At 33.9% G+C, this 18,046-nt stretch overlaps 3 protein-coding genes across 4 annotated transcripts; 1 reads left to right on the top strand and 2 right to left on the bottom strand.

The window, feature by feature from the left end:
* Nucleotides 1-1,613: 1,613 nt before the first annotated feature.
* Nucleotides 1,614-7,699, bottom strand: LOC146921070 (uncharacterized). Of its 2 annotated transcripts, XM_085714477.1 has the most exons (4): nt 7,507-7,699; nt 7,298-7,419; nt 4,061-4,100; nt 1,770-1,981 (listed from the first exon to the last, which is right to left on the bottom strand). In XM_085714477.1, the coding sequence occupies exons 1-3, from the start codon at nt 7,662-7,664 to the stop codon at nt 4,087-4,089; spliced, it is 294 nt and encodes a 97-aa protein (XP_085570603.1). In that variant the 5' UTR covers nt 7,665-7,699; the 3' UTR covers nt 1,770-1,981; nt 4,061-4,086. The 2 variants fall into 2 exon arrangements, with proteins under 2 accessions (XP_085570601.1, XP_085570603.1); XM_085714475.1 differs by lacking the exon at nt 4,061-4,100 and having other exon boundaries at nt 1,614-1,981.
* Nucleotides 7,700-9,602: 1,903 nt separating this feature from the next.
* Nucleotides 9,603-11,972, top strand: LOC146921069 (uncharacterized). Its single transcript, XM_085711238.1, has 2 exons — nt 9,603-10,610; nt 10,923-11,972. Exons 1-2 carry the CDS (start codon nt 10,197-10,199, stop codon nt 11,970-11,972), a joined length of 1,464 nt encoding a protein of 487 aa, XP_085567364.1. The 5' UTR covers nt 9,603-10,196.
* A 3,751-nt stretch (nt 11,973-15,723) lies between these two features.
* LOC146921068 (uncharacterized) lies at nt 15,724-17,716 on the bottom strand. The gene is made up of 4 exons (XM_085711237.1): nt 17,511-17,716; nt 16,969-17,026; nt 16,186-16,587; nt 15,724-16,100 (listed from the first exon to the last, which is right to left on the bottom strand). Exons 1-4 carry the CDS (start codon nt 17,714-17,716, stop codon nt 15,840-15,842), a joined length of 927 nt encoding a protein of 308 aa, XP_085567363.1. The 3' UTR covers nt 15,724-15,839.
* Nucleotides 17,717-18,046: the final 330 nt, after the last annotated feature.

Genomic DNA, 18,046 nt, shown 5'->3' with positions numbered 1-18,046 from the left:
CAATAAAAACTCATTAATCGATTTTTTTACTAATTTCATATGTATTTAGTGAAACTCAAAGAAATTATCACATCTGGTGCTATATTTGTCTAAATAAGATGTTTTAATATTTAAAAGCTAATAAAAATATCTACAAGACTACAACTCTATTGTCTATAGAAAAATCAAATTCAACTTCTAACATAGTAGAGACTTTACTACACAGATTGAAGGAAGGTGTGATATTTCATTTGTTGATTTGGTTATCTACTTCTGATGACAATATCTTGAGTTTTTTTTGGCATACAATATTTGAATTATAAATATTATTTTGAGATAAAAATTTAGTAGTTTGAAAGCTAATAACCTTTTTAAAAAAACTTATGAATACCATGAATATAAATAGGCTTGTTTTAAGTGTCATGTCATTAGTTAGAGTCAATTATATAGTTATCTTGAATAATGATCTAAGAAAACTAATCATTGGGTCTAATCCAAATTATAGGACAAAACAAAATGAAGACATATTGAATACGATGTTGTTCAAAATAACATTTTCACTTTCTAACAATTTTTTTTTTATTAATTAAAGTAATACTAATGATCATTTTTCAACGTTTTATTAGAGGATTCGAGCTTAATACCTTAAAGTTACAAAGTTAAACTCTTACCACTAAGTTAGCAACTCAAAGTACATCCTAGATTTTAGACCCATTTTGAATATATATCTTCATTTATCATTAACTCTTTTTTTTTTCTCATACTATATTGCAAGTGCGAAAAGAAAAATTTCTCTGAATAATTTATGTGAAACACATTGCATGAATGCTACAAATGCTTGTTCTTTTTATCTATATAAAAGTTACATGGAGCTTCTCAATTCTAACTCGATTTTGTTAATTATCAAAAACTACAGTTTTTCAGAGACGCTAATGAGAAGACAAGGTGATGAATGCTTTTGCACCTCCAATTATACAAGTGTTGGTGGCATTGCTTGAAGGATGTAAAAGTCACTAGCGTTACGAATATTGATAAGAATGTTGATGTTAAGAACATGTTATAATCGTTGGCAATTTTTGTGCCTCGAGAAAATATTAGCTTTATGCTAGAATTTTCATATTGTTGTGATAAATATATAGATATGCTTACTTAGAAGTTTGACGTTGCAGCTTAAAAAAGGTGCACCTCTGTCTATGAAGAATGTTGAATGGTACCAAAGGAACTAGCCTAGTGCTATCATTTTGCTCCAACTCGGTCAATGTTCTTATTTTTGGTTCTAAAGAGTATAGTGGTGAAATTCTCACACTAAGTACCGAGAAATGAGGAACTACGTGTTCAAACCTACATCCCAACAAATCAAAATCTCAATGTAATCTTATCATTTGAGTTGTAGTTGCAGGACCCATCCATTATGCTCAACTAAATATTACAAATGGCTAGTGAAATGTACAAATGGAAAATAAATATTGTACCTTACAAACTTCAATTTGAATTGAATGGTTTAATTATAAGCCTACTTGATGTAATCGATGCTTTCAGCAAATAAGATTGAAATTTGAATCTGATTAGTTTTAGTTAAATTGGATTTCATTTTTCTTTTGGCTAACGTAACATGATTGTCAGTAAAGACCAAATAAAAACAATGGAGACAATGATTTCATTTCATCTCTAAATCGAAATTTTACAGATGTTACGATTTTCTTAGAATAGTTCAGTTGGTTGATGTTAACTTCAGTGCTGAGGTAGAAAATGATTCACATTAGGTGTGTTAACGAACCTAAGCAACGAACTTCAAGCTAAATCAAACATCCCATAATTCATAATCCCGTACACATGTATGTGTCTGTCCCAGAATAAATCATATCCATTTCTTCAATTGCTATAGATTTGAAAAATATAAAAATGACAGTTTAAGAGAAGATATTGAGAAAATTTGTTTGTTTGTTGCGGCACAACTCTCAGTAAACCACATCAATCATATGCTATAGGGGTGTTGCAAAACCTGCGACAAAATGAAAGCAAATGTCAGGGTTATTGTGTGTTAAAGAAAACTTAGGTATCCATCGTTTGATTTGGTAGCAGTAATTTTTATCATTTGGTTCTGCAATCAATATTACTGCCAAATCGGTAGGGGTACCAACCCCAGGGGTAGTTTCAATTAGTACACCCACCACAAACATGACAAAGCAATATGCTAATGACTAGAGAAGCACATTAAATAAAGACATTTGCATCCTTCAAAATCAAAAAGCAAGAATCCTATCAAATTATATTGATGAGAAAAAATAATCGATGAGAAAAGGCATAACTATTAAACAAAACAGTTAAACAAAAACAAAAATTCAAACAAAACCAAGTAGACAAAAAATTGACCTTAAGTTACTTTCTCAATAAAACCTATCCACATCTAATCAAACTCCATGCCAGATTAACCCAGCTCAGTCCAATGTTGCATAGCCAAACAACAATCATAGTGAAATCCTTTTCCTAGGCGTTTAGTTTTAGAAAATACGAAGAGCTATGTGAAACTTGTTCACCTACACTACAGTGCTAGTGCCATGCCTTTTCCATCATACAAGCCAAACTCGTCTTCCTTTTGGCTTATATGTAAATAAAAGAACCTAAAAAGTGAGACACGAGCCTCTCTTCAGCCAAGTCCTTATTTAATTATTTCAAAGAAAAATTAGTATAAAACATATCACAAGATTATTTTCTCGATCCATTCGAATAAGTAGAAATCACATTTTCTGTTTTGGATTTTTCGACAATGCAGATTAGAGATGGCACCACTGTTATAAAAAGAGAGTACACTAGTAGTAGTATCCTATGAGTTTGACCGGTTCATCCAAACCCGCTTTCACATCAGATCAGAAAGTTTCTAGATCAGGTTGTATCGCAAAGTGAAATTATAAAGTCTGGTATTGAAGAGCATATAAAACTTCAGAGCAAAAGAGCAAATAAAATTTGGACCTAGTTCATTTGACCTACTTACATCCTTCCCCCACACACCCAACCAGACAGCAGCCTCCTTTCGTCTCACCCATCTGCCCTAATTTACAAAACTGCAAAACTCATGGTTGAGCACTGTTATGTGCCTTCACATAAAGTATCTCTCTGATCTTTGGGTTCTCTGTAAACTATTATTCCTTATATTTTATTATATATATATATATATATATATATATATATATATATATATATATATATATATATATATATGGTTGTCAAAATCGGGATCCCACTAAAGATCGTTGAGGTATAGAAAAAGCGTAGATCGTAGGATCGTAAGATCCCATATAATAGACAGGGTTATAAAAAAACTAAGAAAAATAACCTTTAAAAAAAACTTATATTAATCATAATTCTCATTATCTTAAACATCTAAAAACATTGATACAAAACAAAGCATCATCCTAAAACATCATAAAAAATTATTCAAGAGGAAGCACAAGCAAGAGAAATTTATAAAAGAATAAAAGATGAAAGGGAATTGATGATAATTGAAGAATTACAATTTCACAAAAGATGAAAACAATTCAAAATTTTATAGAAATTCCCAATTTACTAACCTAATTATTCAATTAAACACTAACAAGTCCCAAAACTGAAATTAATGAATGAATCTGGCCTTTTAGAGTGGAAAACGGGTCGTTTTCCGGCCAGAATGGGGTTGGGCTCGTATTTAAAGAAATCGGGTCAAACCCGAATCGGATCGGGTCAGACGGGTTGCACCTGAATCAGCCACCTTCCCAGACGCGAAAAAAATCGCCGATTCAGCGATTCAACGTACGATCTTGGATCCGCTCCTTCATCTTCTCCGATCTTGGATCCGCTCCAGATCGGTGGAGGCATCATGACTCGCAAGATCGCACGATCTTGGGATCTAGATCGCGATTTCGACAACATTGTATATAGTAGGATCTTTTACTCATGTTATGATTTTTAAATTTTATGATCGTTTTAGCTCCGTTTTGATCCTAAATAGAAACTCAAATTTGCAAAACTCAGTTGGCATAGTTTTCAAAAGTTGAAGCAGGAGCAGCTATAAGAAATTTTATGATCTTTGAAAGTGAAAACTTGCCTGACTACGTATTTGAAACTTTGTTTTTAGGGCACATCCGCTGTAATTGAATCAAATGGACACTTAACATTAGTAATAAGAAACAAAATTACCAACTAAGTTTGCAAATGAAGTTGGGTGAATTTGCCAATGAAATTGGGTGAATAGTGGAGAAATGGTTACAAACAAATTGACCAGAAAATAAACGTGAGACAATGATACTACAATCAGTGGCGGATCTTCTTAGGGGCTGGCAGGTGCCATGGCATCCCCCAGAATTCCCTTATATACTATATTAGGTGTGTTATGTCAATAACAAATCGGTTGTTGCAGTGGTAAGGGGTGCCATAAATTGGTAAAGGGTCGCGGGTTCAACACTTCTTGGTGTTCTTTTTAACATATTTTGTCTTTTATTTTAACATATTTTGTCTTTTATTTTTACAAATTGTAGTAAAAAAGCATTTCTGATGGGATTCGAACCCATCATCCCTTGGTACTTTCAAGGGATTTAGGCCACCAGGCTAGTTATTGTTTATGTTAGTTTTTAAAACTGTTTGATATATATTCCATAGAAGTTCGGCACCCCCAACAAATTTACTCAAGATCCGCCACTGACTACAATTAAATCTCAAAGATCATTACCACTTAGCTTTTCTCCACCATGAGAAACTAGAATCCTTGTGACAAAACTATGATATTGCAAATGAATATTGTACTTGAAGAAAATCCAATAACGATTATGCTCGAATGATCACTATACTATGTTATGACCGAAATAGCAGATCAAATAACAGTGCAAAGTACAATTACATTCACACCTATTTTTTATACATGTTTCCAATGTTATTGCTATTCGGCTATTCCACACATCAATAGATGCTGCCATGCAGACAACCAATAATCTATCCAGGGAAAGGACATAATATCGGACCAATAACAAGTTCAAATCCTACTCACTAACAAACTGTAAAAAAAGAAAAAACAGATTTATTACAGCCATATATTACAAATGACAGAAAACATGATGCATGGTAATATGGCCTCTTCTTTATTTATTCATCATACAAAAACTGTGGTTTTCAAGACTTGAAATGAAAGGGCAGAGAGTAGTTCTTTAAACAAAAGAGTAAACCCTCGATTTAGTCCTTCAAGTATCACACTCTCTCAAACTTAATCCCTAGTGTGTTTGGATTGGAAGTATAGGATAAAATTGAGTTGAATGAAATGTAATAGGATTACATCCAATTTTTAAAATCTAACTAGACTATTCTATTTCGTTCTACTTCATTCCACCATATACCACCAATCCAAACATACCGTGAAGTATATATCCCAAACCTTTTGTCAAATCTATCTTGTTAGTCTTGTTGTTACATATTAACAAAGCATATGTGTATGTTTGGATGAAGGGTTTAGGAGGGGAGGGTTTTTGGGGGATAAATCTATATTTTGATATATGTTTCAGATTTTTAAAATATTGAAAAAATAACATGATAATGATTATATAACATTTTTTTATCAGTTATATAACATTTCAATCACACTTAACTTTTTAAAAAAACATTTTATAGCTTCCTTAATTTAGAAAAGAAAACTCCTCCCCTCGAAAATCGTGCATCCAAACATTCCTAAGATTAAAGTGACCGACTTGACAAAACCGTATAGCTACATATAAATTGCTAGTTATTTCCATAAACTTAAGGGAATAAGTAGAACATTCAGTGACAAAACCCTAGATTAGCACAATAGCAACCAACCATCAATTACAGTTCTTGAAAATTTCTAGTTTTTAATGTCATGTCCAAGCATCTAAATGGTAGACCGTCCCATTTACATATCTATTAAGTGTAAAGTTTTAAATTAAACGTAACAAACTTACTTTGAAAATCCATGTACAAATGTATTTGAACACTAGTCCTGTAATAGTGACTTTGTTTGCCATGGATTTATACTTCGTTTACTGCAATATGTACAACTATCTTATTGATTTTCACCAAACACTTAAAGAGCTTATGGCCATTTCCCATGAAGTACGGACACTCCTCAGATTAGGTGTGTCCCGGTGTCGGACTTGTGACGTGTCTGACATGACACTGACACATATAATTACACTGAATTATGTGCTTTTCTCAAATTATATCCTTCCCATGTGAGCTTTAGTTTGCTTCAATAGATTCCTTCCTGATATTAAAATTTGGCTCTCACTCTCTAACAATAGAATCATATCAATCATGGTAGGTCTATCCTACGGGTATTGTTGCATGCATAAGAGTCCAATGAGGATTGAACATGATGCTTCAGATACAATGCTTGAATCCTCTATGTTTGAGTCAATTATATAGTTGTTCCATGCTTAAAAAATGTCCATGCCTAAATCATGAAAGCATCTAGGATTCGTTGAACCAAACAGATCCTAAGACTAACGTGATGAAATTGACAAAACAGTATAGATTAGTTATATAATGTTAGAGACTAACTATTTGCATAAAGGTTAGGTAGTAAGTAGAACACAGAATGATACTTGATGGACTAAATTAGAGGCTCAGGGGGTTTCTGGCAAGACACATTCTTGAGTTAATAGCTTATAGCTAGTAAGCTCATATGACTAAAAAGTCTTGTTATTCTAGTTTTCTCACGAGGTTATAACTTACTTTTACCAGCTTATAGTGTTTTTTGATAAGTTAATTCAAGTAGCTTATAGATTATAGCTTATCACTTTTTCTCAATTTTACCTTTGTAATCTCAAATGAAAAAAATTATATCTTAATTGAATATATTTCTGTGGTCCCTTAACTTCATTTCAGATAACGATTTATACCTTTGTCTATTTTTCATATCATTTTTGTACTTTTGATCGGTTTGCATATGAATTTTCAAGCATCAAATCTAAAATTCATATGAAATCATGAGTGAAGGATCATATATCTGAACACTAAAAGCTCATATCCAAATAAAACCATAGATTTGAATCTCAAATGTTCATATGCAAATTGATCAAAATGACGAAAATGACTTGGAAAAAAGATAAAGGACGAATTCATTATAAGTTAGTTCAACGGCTAATCTTATCAAACACTGATTCAATTAATTAGCTTATCCGCTATCAAGCCAAATATATAAGTTAACTGATATAAGTTCATCCATTGTATTCTATTCACTATTTTTTACCAAACAGATCCTTAATAAGTAATTAAATTGCAGCGCAATCAAGCCAGACAATGAAGGAAGAAGGAATAAAGAGAATAATAATAGTAATACCTTCAGAAAGAACGCCCCAGGTGTTATTATGCAAAGATAGCAGAGAAGTGAACAATGCGGAAGCAGTGACACTATGCAATGGCGTCAATGAGACTTGTGTACCAGACAAGTGCACCGGTAACCTAAAATGCAACCATATTATTAATCAATTCAATTCAATTCAGATATATTTATTCAGAATAAAAAAAAAATGAGTGAATATTAATTACCAGGAATATGAGCGTTTTTGTGGTGAAGCTTGAAAAGCAGAGGCGTTAAATTTATTGGCATTTGCAGAAGAAGAAGAAGAAGGAGATCGACGAGAAAATAGGGTTTTGGCGGAAGATGAAGCAACTCGGAGAGATTTTCTGGCACAGTTGGAAGCCATTTTGTGTGTTTCACTGCTCAGTCAGAATGGTACGAAGAAAGAAAGAGTCACCGAAGAAAGAAGCGGGTTTTGCCTTATGGGCTGGATCTTTCTACCCACAACTGAAAAGGGCCTTGTAACCTAGATAAAAATTTCACAATTTTTTGAACGTGTTTCTCTTTAAGCCCCCAATATTTCTCTTCTCCCCTTTGATTTTGTTCGTTCCTCCTAAAAATGTCTAACGTGAGTTAACTCATTTTCGGCATTTTTCAACGTGAGTTAACTCACGTATGCACAAAATTAATCGGACACGAGCAAAACCAAACGGAAGCATAACAATTCTCTATTTCTAAAACCTCTAAATACACGTCAGGTAGTTATCTATCGGATGTATGTTTGGCGAAAAAAAATATACATTTGATAGATAACTATCGGATGTATATTTAGGAGGCTTTAGAAATATTGAGGGGCCAAAAGAGAAACACCTTTCATATTTTTGCCAAATCTATCCCTTTAAAATTTTAAAATTTGGATGGCATTTATTGGGATTTTAAAATTCAAACCCTTCGAGTATAAATATGTTTGAGTATGGATTTTGAAACTCATCAACACCAACGTTATCATTTTCACTCAAAACCACTTTCAATTTTGTTGAGTTTTAATTTTTTTATGTTTTGATTTCACTCTCTACTTTCAAAATTTTGTAGAATAAACTTATATTTAGCTACACTTTATTTTTAAATAGGACTTATATTTGAGAACAAAAGTAGTATTGAAATAGAAAGCCAAAGAATCCATTTAATGATCGGTGGTAAGAGAGAGTGATACGATTTGATAAACAATTATAGTTTGTCTTCAATCCTATAACACAATCGTATCATATATTTTATCGTAATATTGATGTTTTTGAAGCAACAAATTCATATTGTCCATGTATGATAAGTGGTTCTAGATCACATACTTCTCCATCACCTTCCATGCATGATTTGAGTTAGAATGAGAGTTCTTTAAGATCATATAGTGTTGCATTTTATTGTTCATCAAAAGCCACCAACATTTTTAATGTTGAACCAAGGCCAAACTTGGATTTTATGATATTGTAACCAATTAATATGGTTCTCAAAATATTTTTTAGGGACCAAGATGGTTATAGTCATATGTTAGATGTTGAATAGCAGAATAGCATGAGCAACAGTATTATCATAACAAAATAACACCATTCACACAAGACCAGATACATAACAACAAGAACATATCTAACTTCTACGGGGCAATCCACTAATGCAAACATAAAAACGATACATTCATTAGGACATAGAAATGAATACAAATAACATTAGAGTATTACTTTTTCCACCCTATGGCCTTCTCGCGCGCCCTATTTTTTTACCAAAATACCCTTTATCCGGAAAATATATTCCGGACAATATTCGGAGTGTATAATCCGTACCGTTTGAAAATCACCCTGTCTCGTGAGGACTTGCGAAACTTGGGGTTGGTCAGTTGAAATACAATCCGGATAACATAATCCGGACATAAGAGCTGTATTCCGGAGAAGATATTCCGCACGTCCTGTATTCAAAACGAGCGGGAAAAAGTAGACGTCATTTTCCGGAATATGTAATCCGGATAGCTAGGTTATATATAGTTCTCCAGAACCTAGCTGAAGCAGACCACCTTTATCAAAAACACTCCTTACACCTCTAAAAAAACACTCCATTTGGGCGAAATCTTGGTTTGGAGCAGCAATCTGGCCATCAAAGGGTGTTAACATCATCATTTTCGTCTGAATGCAAAGGTAATGTGTATATAAACCTTTCCCTAGTCGATTTTTAGGCGATTAAGATTTGATCACGTTGTATGATCTTCACATCTGGGCGATTAAGATTTTTAGGCTATCAAGTTGTTTAACACTTTCTCCACGGTGCTTGTGTTGGATTCAACATACAAGACAAACAAGTATCGTCTTCCATTGCTTGAGTTTGTCGGTAATACTTCTACCATGAAAACATACTCTATTGCTTTTGCCTATATGCTGTCTGAGAGGCAAGACAATGTTTATTGGGCTCTTGAGAGGTGTCGTGAGATGTTGCACTCCAAAGATCTCTATCCCAAAGTAGTTGTCACTGATCGGGACAATGCTTTGATCAATGCCGTGGAAAAGGTTTTCCCTAAAGCTACTACTCTGTTGTGCTCATATCACATTGGACAAAATGTGAGAGCAAAGTGTAAAGTGGATTGCAAAGTGACGGATCTCAAAGGCAAGAATGGGCAACCGATTAAGCCTGGTTCGGTTGTGAAGACTGTGATGGCTGCATGGATGGTTATTGTGGACTCCGACACGGAGGAAGCATATATTGATAATTGGACCCGGTTCAAAGTTGTATGCGCAAAATTTCCCAAGTTTTTGGATTATGTTGAAAAGACAATTTTGGATCCGGTTAAGGATAAGTTTGTGAGGTTTTGGGTTGACAAACACCTTCATATGGGGAATACTACAACAAACAGAGCTGAATCTGCACACGCTCGGTTGAAAAGTATCTGAGTAGTAGTATGGGTGATTTGAGCACAAACTGGAAATCCGTTCATGCCATGCTAGAGCTGCAACATACCGCAATACATGCTTCGTTTCAGACGAGCATTATCATGCTTGAACATCGGTTCAAAGACAAGGTGTTGTGGTCTAGGTTGATCCGGAACATTTCAAGGGAAGCTTTGCATCATCTCGTAGTGGAGTACAATAAAGCACTTGAAATTGGTACGGATAAATCAAGATGTGGTTGTTTGAGTTTGATCACATACGGGTTACCGTGTGCATGTAAGCTAGCTTTGAAGATCAAGAACGGCACCGCCATTCGTTTGGAAGAAATTCACACCCACTGGAAGAGGTTGGGGTTCGAGTACGAGGTTGACCCGAAGCTTAAAAAAGAAGACATCTCTCTATTGCCAGAATGGGATATTCTCCAGGTATTTTTTTCAAAACTGTCTCTGTTTATGTTCTGCCCAGGATTTCTGTTTCTGTATTATGTACTGGTGCAATCCGGATTATATAATCCGGACATAACAGTTGTATTCCGGAATATGTAATCCAGATAAGTAGCATTTACGCCCCATGCAAGTGCATTTAAGGCTCATGCAAAGGGTGTATCGGGAAGTTCCGGATTATACAATCCGGATTAGCTTGGCTATTTCGGATTGTATAATCCGGAAGTCACCAGTAGTAACAGAATGGCATGTTTCTGACTGGTTTTCCTCTGACTGTTTTGTTACACATTGTAGGCGCGGTTCAAGGACGCCGATTACAACATGAAAGTGCATTTGAAAGAACAATTCCGGCAATTTGTTTTACCGGAAACCACCTCTATGCGTCCACCGCCAAATAAGGTCACCACCAAAGGAGCTCCAAAGAAAGATAAGCAAAGCATTCGATCGACAAGGCGGTCCCCTTCCCTATGGGAGATTGTTGACTCCCAAAAGCAAGAAACACAGGGTTCACAGACACGGTCAACAGGGACAAGTAGAAAGAGAGCACGGAAAAGCAACATGTCTCCTACTCCTCCTAAGCCAATTCCAAAAAATCCCAAGAAGCCAACACCCGTTGAGGTCCACATACCAAACAAAGACCAAATCCCAATTTGGATGCATGGCTTTATTGAAAAGGTTACGGATGTACCCGGTGATGGCCATTGTGGGTTCCGAGCAGTTGTGGTCCTACGTAACTTGACTGTTGATGATCACGTAATAGTCCGGTACAACCTTTACAAAGAGCTTATCGGTGTAGAAAATGACTGCTATCGGAGGATGATTAATGATGATAGGCGGTATAAAGAGGTCTTGGACGCTCTATCCTACTCCGGTATTGGCAATGCACCACCGGATAAATGGATGACAATGCCGGATATGGGGTTCCTCATCGCACAGAAATTCAACCAAATTGTTGTAGTGTTGTCCATTGGGAAATCAGAAACCTTTTTCCCTCTATGTGGTCCACCGCCGCCTCCAACTATCGATCCGTTGATATGTCTAGCATATGTGAATGACAACCATTTTATGGCCTTGAAATTGAAGGATGGTTGTCTGATTCCTCCCACTTCTGCTCTATGGAGACAATACCATCGAGGGGATGCAGACACATGGCCTGATAGATATGTCAGCCGGATGGCAGATTATAATGAGCTAAGTCGGGCGGCGGGTGTTGAGGTCATAGAAGATGATGAAGAGTTGTACGTTGTTGAAAATCTTGATCCCGATGAGAGGGTTGGTGCTGGTCCTGCTCCTGGTGTGAAGGTTGAAGTGGATGATAGTCCCATTGATCTTTCGGCGCCATAGATTAGATATATATCATTAGTTTAGTTGAAATGTATATCATTAGGTGAAATGTGTAATGATATAAATTCAACTTTTTTTGGTATAATGATATATATATAATCATTTTTTGATATAATATTTAAGTTAATTGTCTTTTATACAAACATATATAATGATTTATTGAAAAAAAAAATGATAAAAACCACAATGACATGAAAATCATTTTCAGTTCTGTTTCAGTTCTGTGCACTGCTTCATTCCAGATTATATAATCCGGAAATCCCCGAGGGTAATTTTGGAAAAAAATAGGGCGCGCTAGGAAAGGCATAGGGTGGGAAAAGTAATACTCATAACATTATTAGAGCATCTCCAATCGTCATAAAGTAAGGTCTAATAGAAATATCAGATTCGATGTGAACCTCGACAACTGAAAAAGAGATTCCCAAAAAATTCACATAACAAGGTCTAAATGAAAATACCATTTTTAATATTAACCTCGACATATCTAGTTAGGGATCTCTTCGAGAGACAAAAATCATACTTCAACCTAAATTATATAATATAAAATAAAAAGTGGAAAAAAAAGGATAATGTTTTTAATTTGAAAACACATATGTAACAAATTTAGAAGGCCACAACAGCAAACGGTATGTTCCATGAGTTTAGCTCTTGTTGCACCTAACCACAATACTAAAAGATGTATGTCTTTTGTCCATGAAAATAGTATATAGCCTCTCTGGAAACAAGTTAGTCCAAATCCTTTAAATAAAATATTAATCAACATGAATCTGGCTTTAGTAAAATAAAAAAAAAAACCTACTTACTAAATATTGTTAACTCAAAACAAATTGGGGTTTTTTTTTTTACAAGGGATTGAGCTTTTTATTTCTAAGTCTCTAGAGTTGCATATCATTTATTTGATGAGTGGAATTAGAAACTCTTAAATCAAAGTGCAAAAGAGCTCCATTAACCATAGTTTACTTTTTGAGTTGTATTTTTTATTTTTTTTATTAAAGTGCGTTGAATTTTGCTTGCTATTTTACCTAACTTAACGGTCCTAAACATAAATTAACGTCCAATTTGAAAAGAAAAATTTAGATTTAATTACTGCTTTGAAATCATCTTCCTAATCAAACTACATGCAATGACTATCTGTCATCACCGATATGATATATCCACTTTATGAATCTAAATTATAATCATGGTACGCACCGTTGTGCTTTCGCTTTCACACCGTTGCTAATGCACATTGCATTGAATTAGTGATCCTAATTCAAAGTTCAAACTACTACACCAGCAAGTCAAGATATGAAAGTGTCACACTCGAATCATAAGCTTAATTTAAATACATACATAGGGTAGGGATTGCAAGGGAAAACATACATTTATTTGGAATAATCAATCTATATGTTGTTATATATTTATATAATTATGAACTAACGGTTCTTTCAAAAAAATATTACTCATTGTCGGATCAATAAGTCGTATAAGTAAGACCAAATTATGAGATGACCTTCTACCGGCATCGAATAAAAATCATTGCATAATTGGATTATATGACAGCTTGTGATAAACAAATGTCATATTAGGTAATTAACGGCATGTATAATCCTTCACATTATTGCAATGAGAATCACTAAAATCTAACTCACTCTTATTCGTTAAATTCAAAAGAAATTCACTAAATTTGACTGATTCCAAGTTATTTTTTTTTTGAATAATATTCCAAGTTAATTTAAAGTGAGCTATATTAATTTTCATCGGTAAAAATATGTGTGGTTAGCATTTTTTCTTTACTGTAGTAGCTATACTAATCACATAAAACGAGAAGAGAGGTGCTATATATATTTTCTTTCTACCAGCACACACGTTTTTGTTTGGTGAAACTGGGACTGGATCCTCTCCTGTGACTGGAGAGTCCAGTGGAATCCTAGCAATTAAATGATAAATACATGTGAGGAATTAAATAGGAATTAAATGTCAAAATGAAGAGAGATAATATATTTAATGATATAAATTTAAACTGGAGAAAGTTTTCACAGGAGGAAATCTGCTCCCGGTGAAACTCATCCGAGTCATATATTTTGAAAATGGTCGCACAATAATTAGTAAGATTAATTTTATTTTTTTTGACAAAAAGATGCTTATAGCATTTCATTTATAATAAGAGTAGCAATACAATCAGGTATATCAAAATGAACAGTGGGACTAGCTGAATCAGTGGCTTCACGAGCAAGAGCATGTGCTACCACGTTAGCTTGTCGCCGATTAAACTCTACCCTAGAGTTTGTGAAAGAGGAGGACAAAGTATTCTGACATGCTGCAATTATTTGACCGAACTCAGTAACACCCATTCTGTTTGATAAGATAGCATCTGCTGTGATTTTTGAGTCGACTACAAAATCCACGTTGTCAAACCGCATGTCACGTATCCATTGTAAAGCATGAAAAAGAGCTAGTGCTTCCCCAACCTTGATAGCAACTAAAGGTGATATGCTGATGGTCTTTGCTAACATATAAGCACCATCCTCGTCCCGTAAACATAGTCCAATCCCTACACGGTTAGAATCAGTTGAAAATGAAGCGTCTATATTGCATTTTATTCGACCCGGAAGAGGTCTCTACCACCGTATCATAGCTGGGACACCTGGTTCCTGCAGCAGCTCCTGACCAGCCGTGTTAGAGTGCAGAACAGTAGCAGAAGAGACTGATATGTGCTGCCGTCTCGTATCAGAATGAGCTTCCAGCCATTCGTCCATAATGTGTCTAGCACGGTCCACAACTTGTACGCATAATTCATTCTCATTCTGCCACAATTTTAAATGGATCACACGTGTATATATTACTTATTTATAATTTTTTAATAGTAAGTAGTATATTAATAAGCATTCAATATCTTCAACCTAACATCTCACACAAATATCTCCAATGAGATTCATTAATCAACTATCAATAACTTTATACCATTACATTTTATTTTTTTAATATTAAAAAAATGTGGGTCTCACTTAAGAATGAGGTGCTTATTTGAGACTTTGAATCTCACAAGACCTCAAAAAAAATTCTACATAATAGGTACTAAGTCCTCAAAATTTGAGACTTCACATTGAGGATAGTCTTAACAACACACATTTTAACACAAACTTTTTTTTATTGGTTAAAATTTACATGTGTCCCATCAATTTATGTTGGTTTCATATAAATTTGGTGGGACCCATGTGAATTTTTAACCAATCAAAAAAAATATATTAAAAAGTGTGTGGTAAAATATATGTTGTTAACATTATTTAAGCAGTAAAACTCACATGAATTTCGTGAAAATGTTGGAAAGATTGCATTTCTAGCCTTTCTCAAATGAAAAAACACGTAAGGGATGCTACCCTTAAGCTTTATGTATCAAAAGAACAAGATAGAAAAGGCTTCCACCTTTTGGGGTTATAGCAAGATGATTAACAAAGCATCAAATACTAAACGAGTCGATTCAAGGTTTAACGGTCTAATTGGGGTTGGACAAAAGTGGTTAGCAATTATTTGTTATAATAACATTTTTATATATTATTCCAAACAAAATACAAATACTAATTATAATACTAAACTAGTTACAAACCCGTGCTTCGCACGGGGTGCATTGCTTTTTTCCGGATAATTTTGTTTGCAAACACGTATTTATTAATACTTAAAATTAAAGTGATTGCGAAGATAGATATTATATGCATAACGATATTCTTACATTGATATAAAACTAAAAAAGCATAAATCATAGCATACCATGTTCAAGAAGGGTCTATTGTGCTGAATAGCTAAAACAAAAGTTATACAATGCAAATTCCAAAGTAATTGTTCATGACGGATTAGAAATAGAAGCACTTGTTGTGCGTGCTTGCCTACCTAGTTTCTAAGATTGTTTCGGACAATCTCAACAAATAATGACTTCGGAGGATCCTCTAGTTCAAAGAACAATCTATCTCCTTCACATAATTTGCTGTCTTTTAGAAATTTGTTCCAATCCTCTCCTAGATATTTTTCATTAGGACCCCTGTTAGAAGTAATAAGCTTGCATTCATATTGTTTTCGGGTATTCCATTCCACTAATGTGATGTTGTGTTGTGTATCTGGAAGCACGTTGATGGAAATTTTATTGGGGAAGTGCTAAAGAGGGAATAATAATATGAATCAGTTAATGGTTAGAATTAGAAAAATTGAATATAAAAGTAGTAGTGTAGGTGTAACTTACCATCATCTGAGATGTCAGTCTGTTTTCCCAAGGCTTAGTGACCTTTTTTGCGAAGTGATACAAATCAGGATCATAATAGTCTTCATCGTCTTCTGAATCTGAATCAATTTCAATGACTTCCTGCTTAATAGTTTTGTTTTGAGAAGAAGCGTTGTTCTCGTTGACCACAGCTGTCTTGAACCTATTGAATTTACCGGTAAATTCGAATGTAACTTTCGTTGGTTTGTTCCACTGAAATGTTGTTGCAACATTTATACCAGATGTGATGAAATTTTGGTTTTTTGATTGTCCGAACCTTACTCTTATACTTATTTCATTTTCATGTATGAGCCATGCATAAGGATGTTTCTTTAGCTTGTTGAAGTAGTGTTCAAAGAATTCATGGCAGACACGAATTTTTCTCTGAAAATGTTCAGAGATATATAGATATTTTAGAACATAACCCTTGGAAAGAAGTAGAATGTATAAAGTAGTTTATTTCTATAAACACAATTTTTGTTGCCAATAATCTTGTATAAGTACACAGCTGAATCTAATTACCATTCATATCATATAAATATTAGAAATGCAGCAGATGAAATGATCAATTCATACAAAAAAAATTGAACTATTACAAAAATATTTTGTCATATATAAACAGAGCAGGATCACAGTTTTCAATAATTTTGTGAATTGTCTTTAGTTGATTGCAAAAAGCTAACTCATGACATCATATGACCTCAAACACATGATAATTTTTCTTTTAAATGAGAAACTGATTTACTTAGAGATTCTATTGAGTACCTGGTATGGATAAACAATCGATTCAAAGCATCTCCTGAAAAGAAAGAGACAAAAACTTCTGGTTTTTATAAATCATATATAGTAACTTAAGAACAAATAAATAGAAACAAAAAAACATTTCTATACCCAAAAATGAGCAAATTAAGGAATATTGCACAAACATTAGAAATATTTATCAAAGCCTAACCAAGTTTTGATTCATGAAAAGAGCATATATTTTGTTCATGAGACCAGGAAAACAACGTAATAATTAAGATGAAATTACTAATTGGAACCAAGTTGAATTATTTTTTAAAAAATTTGCTCTAAAGGAGAGATGTTCAAATTACGGAATATTGTTATTCTTCGTAAATTTGAGAACGAAGGTTGCATGCTTTGCACGGGTTGAATAATGTATTTTTCAAAAATTTGGCTGTGAAGGAGAAATGTGCAAATTTTGGTAAATTGTTGTCCTTCATAAATTGTATTGTGAGAATTATGTGACTGTAATCAAGCGCAATTACCACCGAAATACAAAACCATAGCTCAGACTATCCACAGACCTGCAAAGACTCCACTGAGCACCCAAAAACGAATATTGCACAAATAAGAAGATAAAATCGAATAGCAGCTTGTCGCCCTCTTGTCGGTGATTGTCCCTAACAAACTGGAACCAACTTCCTCCCAAGGATTTTTTAGCCTTGTTACGCTCAGTGGTAATGAGGCGGCAATTGTATTTCTGACCGGTAAGCACATCAAGCAACCACATTGTCTTTCTTGTAGTTGTATTTTTCAAAAAAAATAGCTGCATTTTTCACATTCTAGCAAATCAAGGGAAAGAGCAAAATATGAGTGAAAATGCAAACTTAATATTCATAAAAAAAAAGGTCAAAAAAAAAAATGTAATGACAATTATTTTTTAATCTAATATAACAATAAAAAAAGGGTCCTTAAACGCATGGTTATTTGATTTTTTTTCTTTCAAAAATGATATAAAGGATGGAAAAAACCTAGAATAAAAGAAAATTGTCAAAGAATGGATGATAATTACTATAGCCATTTTGAACATCAAAATTTACTTGAATCTTGAAATAAAGGG

This window comes from Medicago sativa, chromosome 5 (assembly GCF_051527215.1).
Source record: "Medicago sativa cultivar Bolivia chromosome 5, Bolivia_mono, whole genome shotgun sequence".
Classification (NCBI taxonomy): domain Eukaryota; kingdom Viridiplantae; phylum Streptophyta; class Magnoliopsida; order Fabales; family Fabaceae; genus Medicago; species Medicago sativa.
This window is presented reverse-complemented; position numbering and strand designations above follow the sequence as displayed.

Excerpts from the sequence above, each read along its gene's own strand:
- LOC146921068 (XM_085711237.1), bottom strand. The coding sequence starts at position 17,716 with ATGTGGTTGCTTGATGTGCTTACCGGTCAGAAATACAATTGCCGCCTC. Across the intron at positions 17,027-17,510 it reads GCTCAGTGGAGTCTTTGCAG|AAGTTTTTGTCTCTTTCTTT; the intron begins GTCTGTGGATAG and ends TATAAAAACCAG. Across the intron at positions 16,588-16,968 it reads CGATTGTTTATCCATACCAG|AGAAAAATTCGTGTCTGCCA; the intron begins GTACTCAATAGA and ends GAACATTTTCAG.
- LOC146921069 (XM_085711238.1), top strand. The coding sequence starts at position 10,197 with ATGGGTGATTTGAGCACAAACTGGAAATCCGTTCATGCCATGCTAGAG. Across the intron at positions 10,611-10,922 it reads CAGAATGGGATATTCTCCAG|GCGCGGTTCAAGGACGCCGA; the intron begins GTATTTTTTTCA and ends TACACATTGTAG.
- LOC146921070 (XM_085714475.1), bottom strand. The coding sequence starts at position 7,664 with ATGGCTTCCAACTGTGCCAGAAAATCTCTCCGAGTTGCTTCATCTTCC. Across the intron at positions 7,420-7,506 it reads CAAAAACGCTCATATTCCTG|GTTACCGGTGCACTTGTCTG; the intron begins GTAATTAATATT and ends GTTGCATTTTAG. Across the intron at positions 1,982-7,297 it reads CTGGGGCGTTCTTTCTGAAG|GTTTTGCAACACCCCTATAG; the intron begins GTATTACTATTA and ends ATTTTGTCGCAG.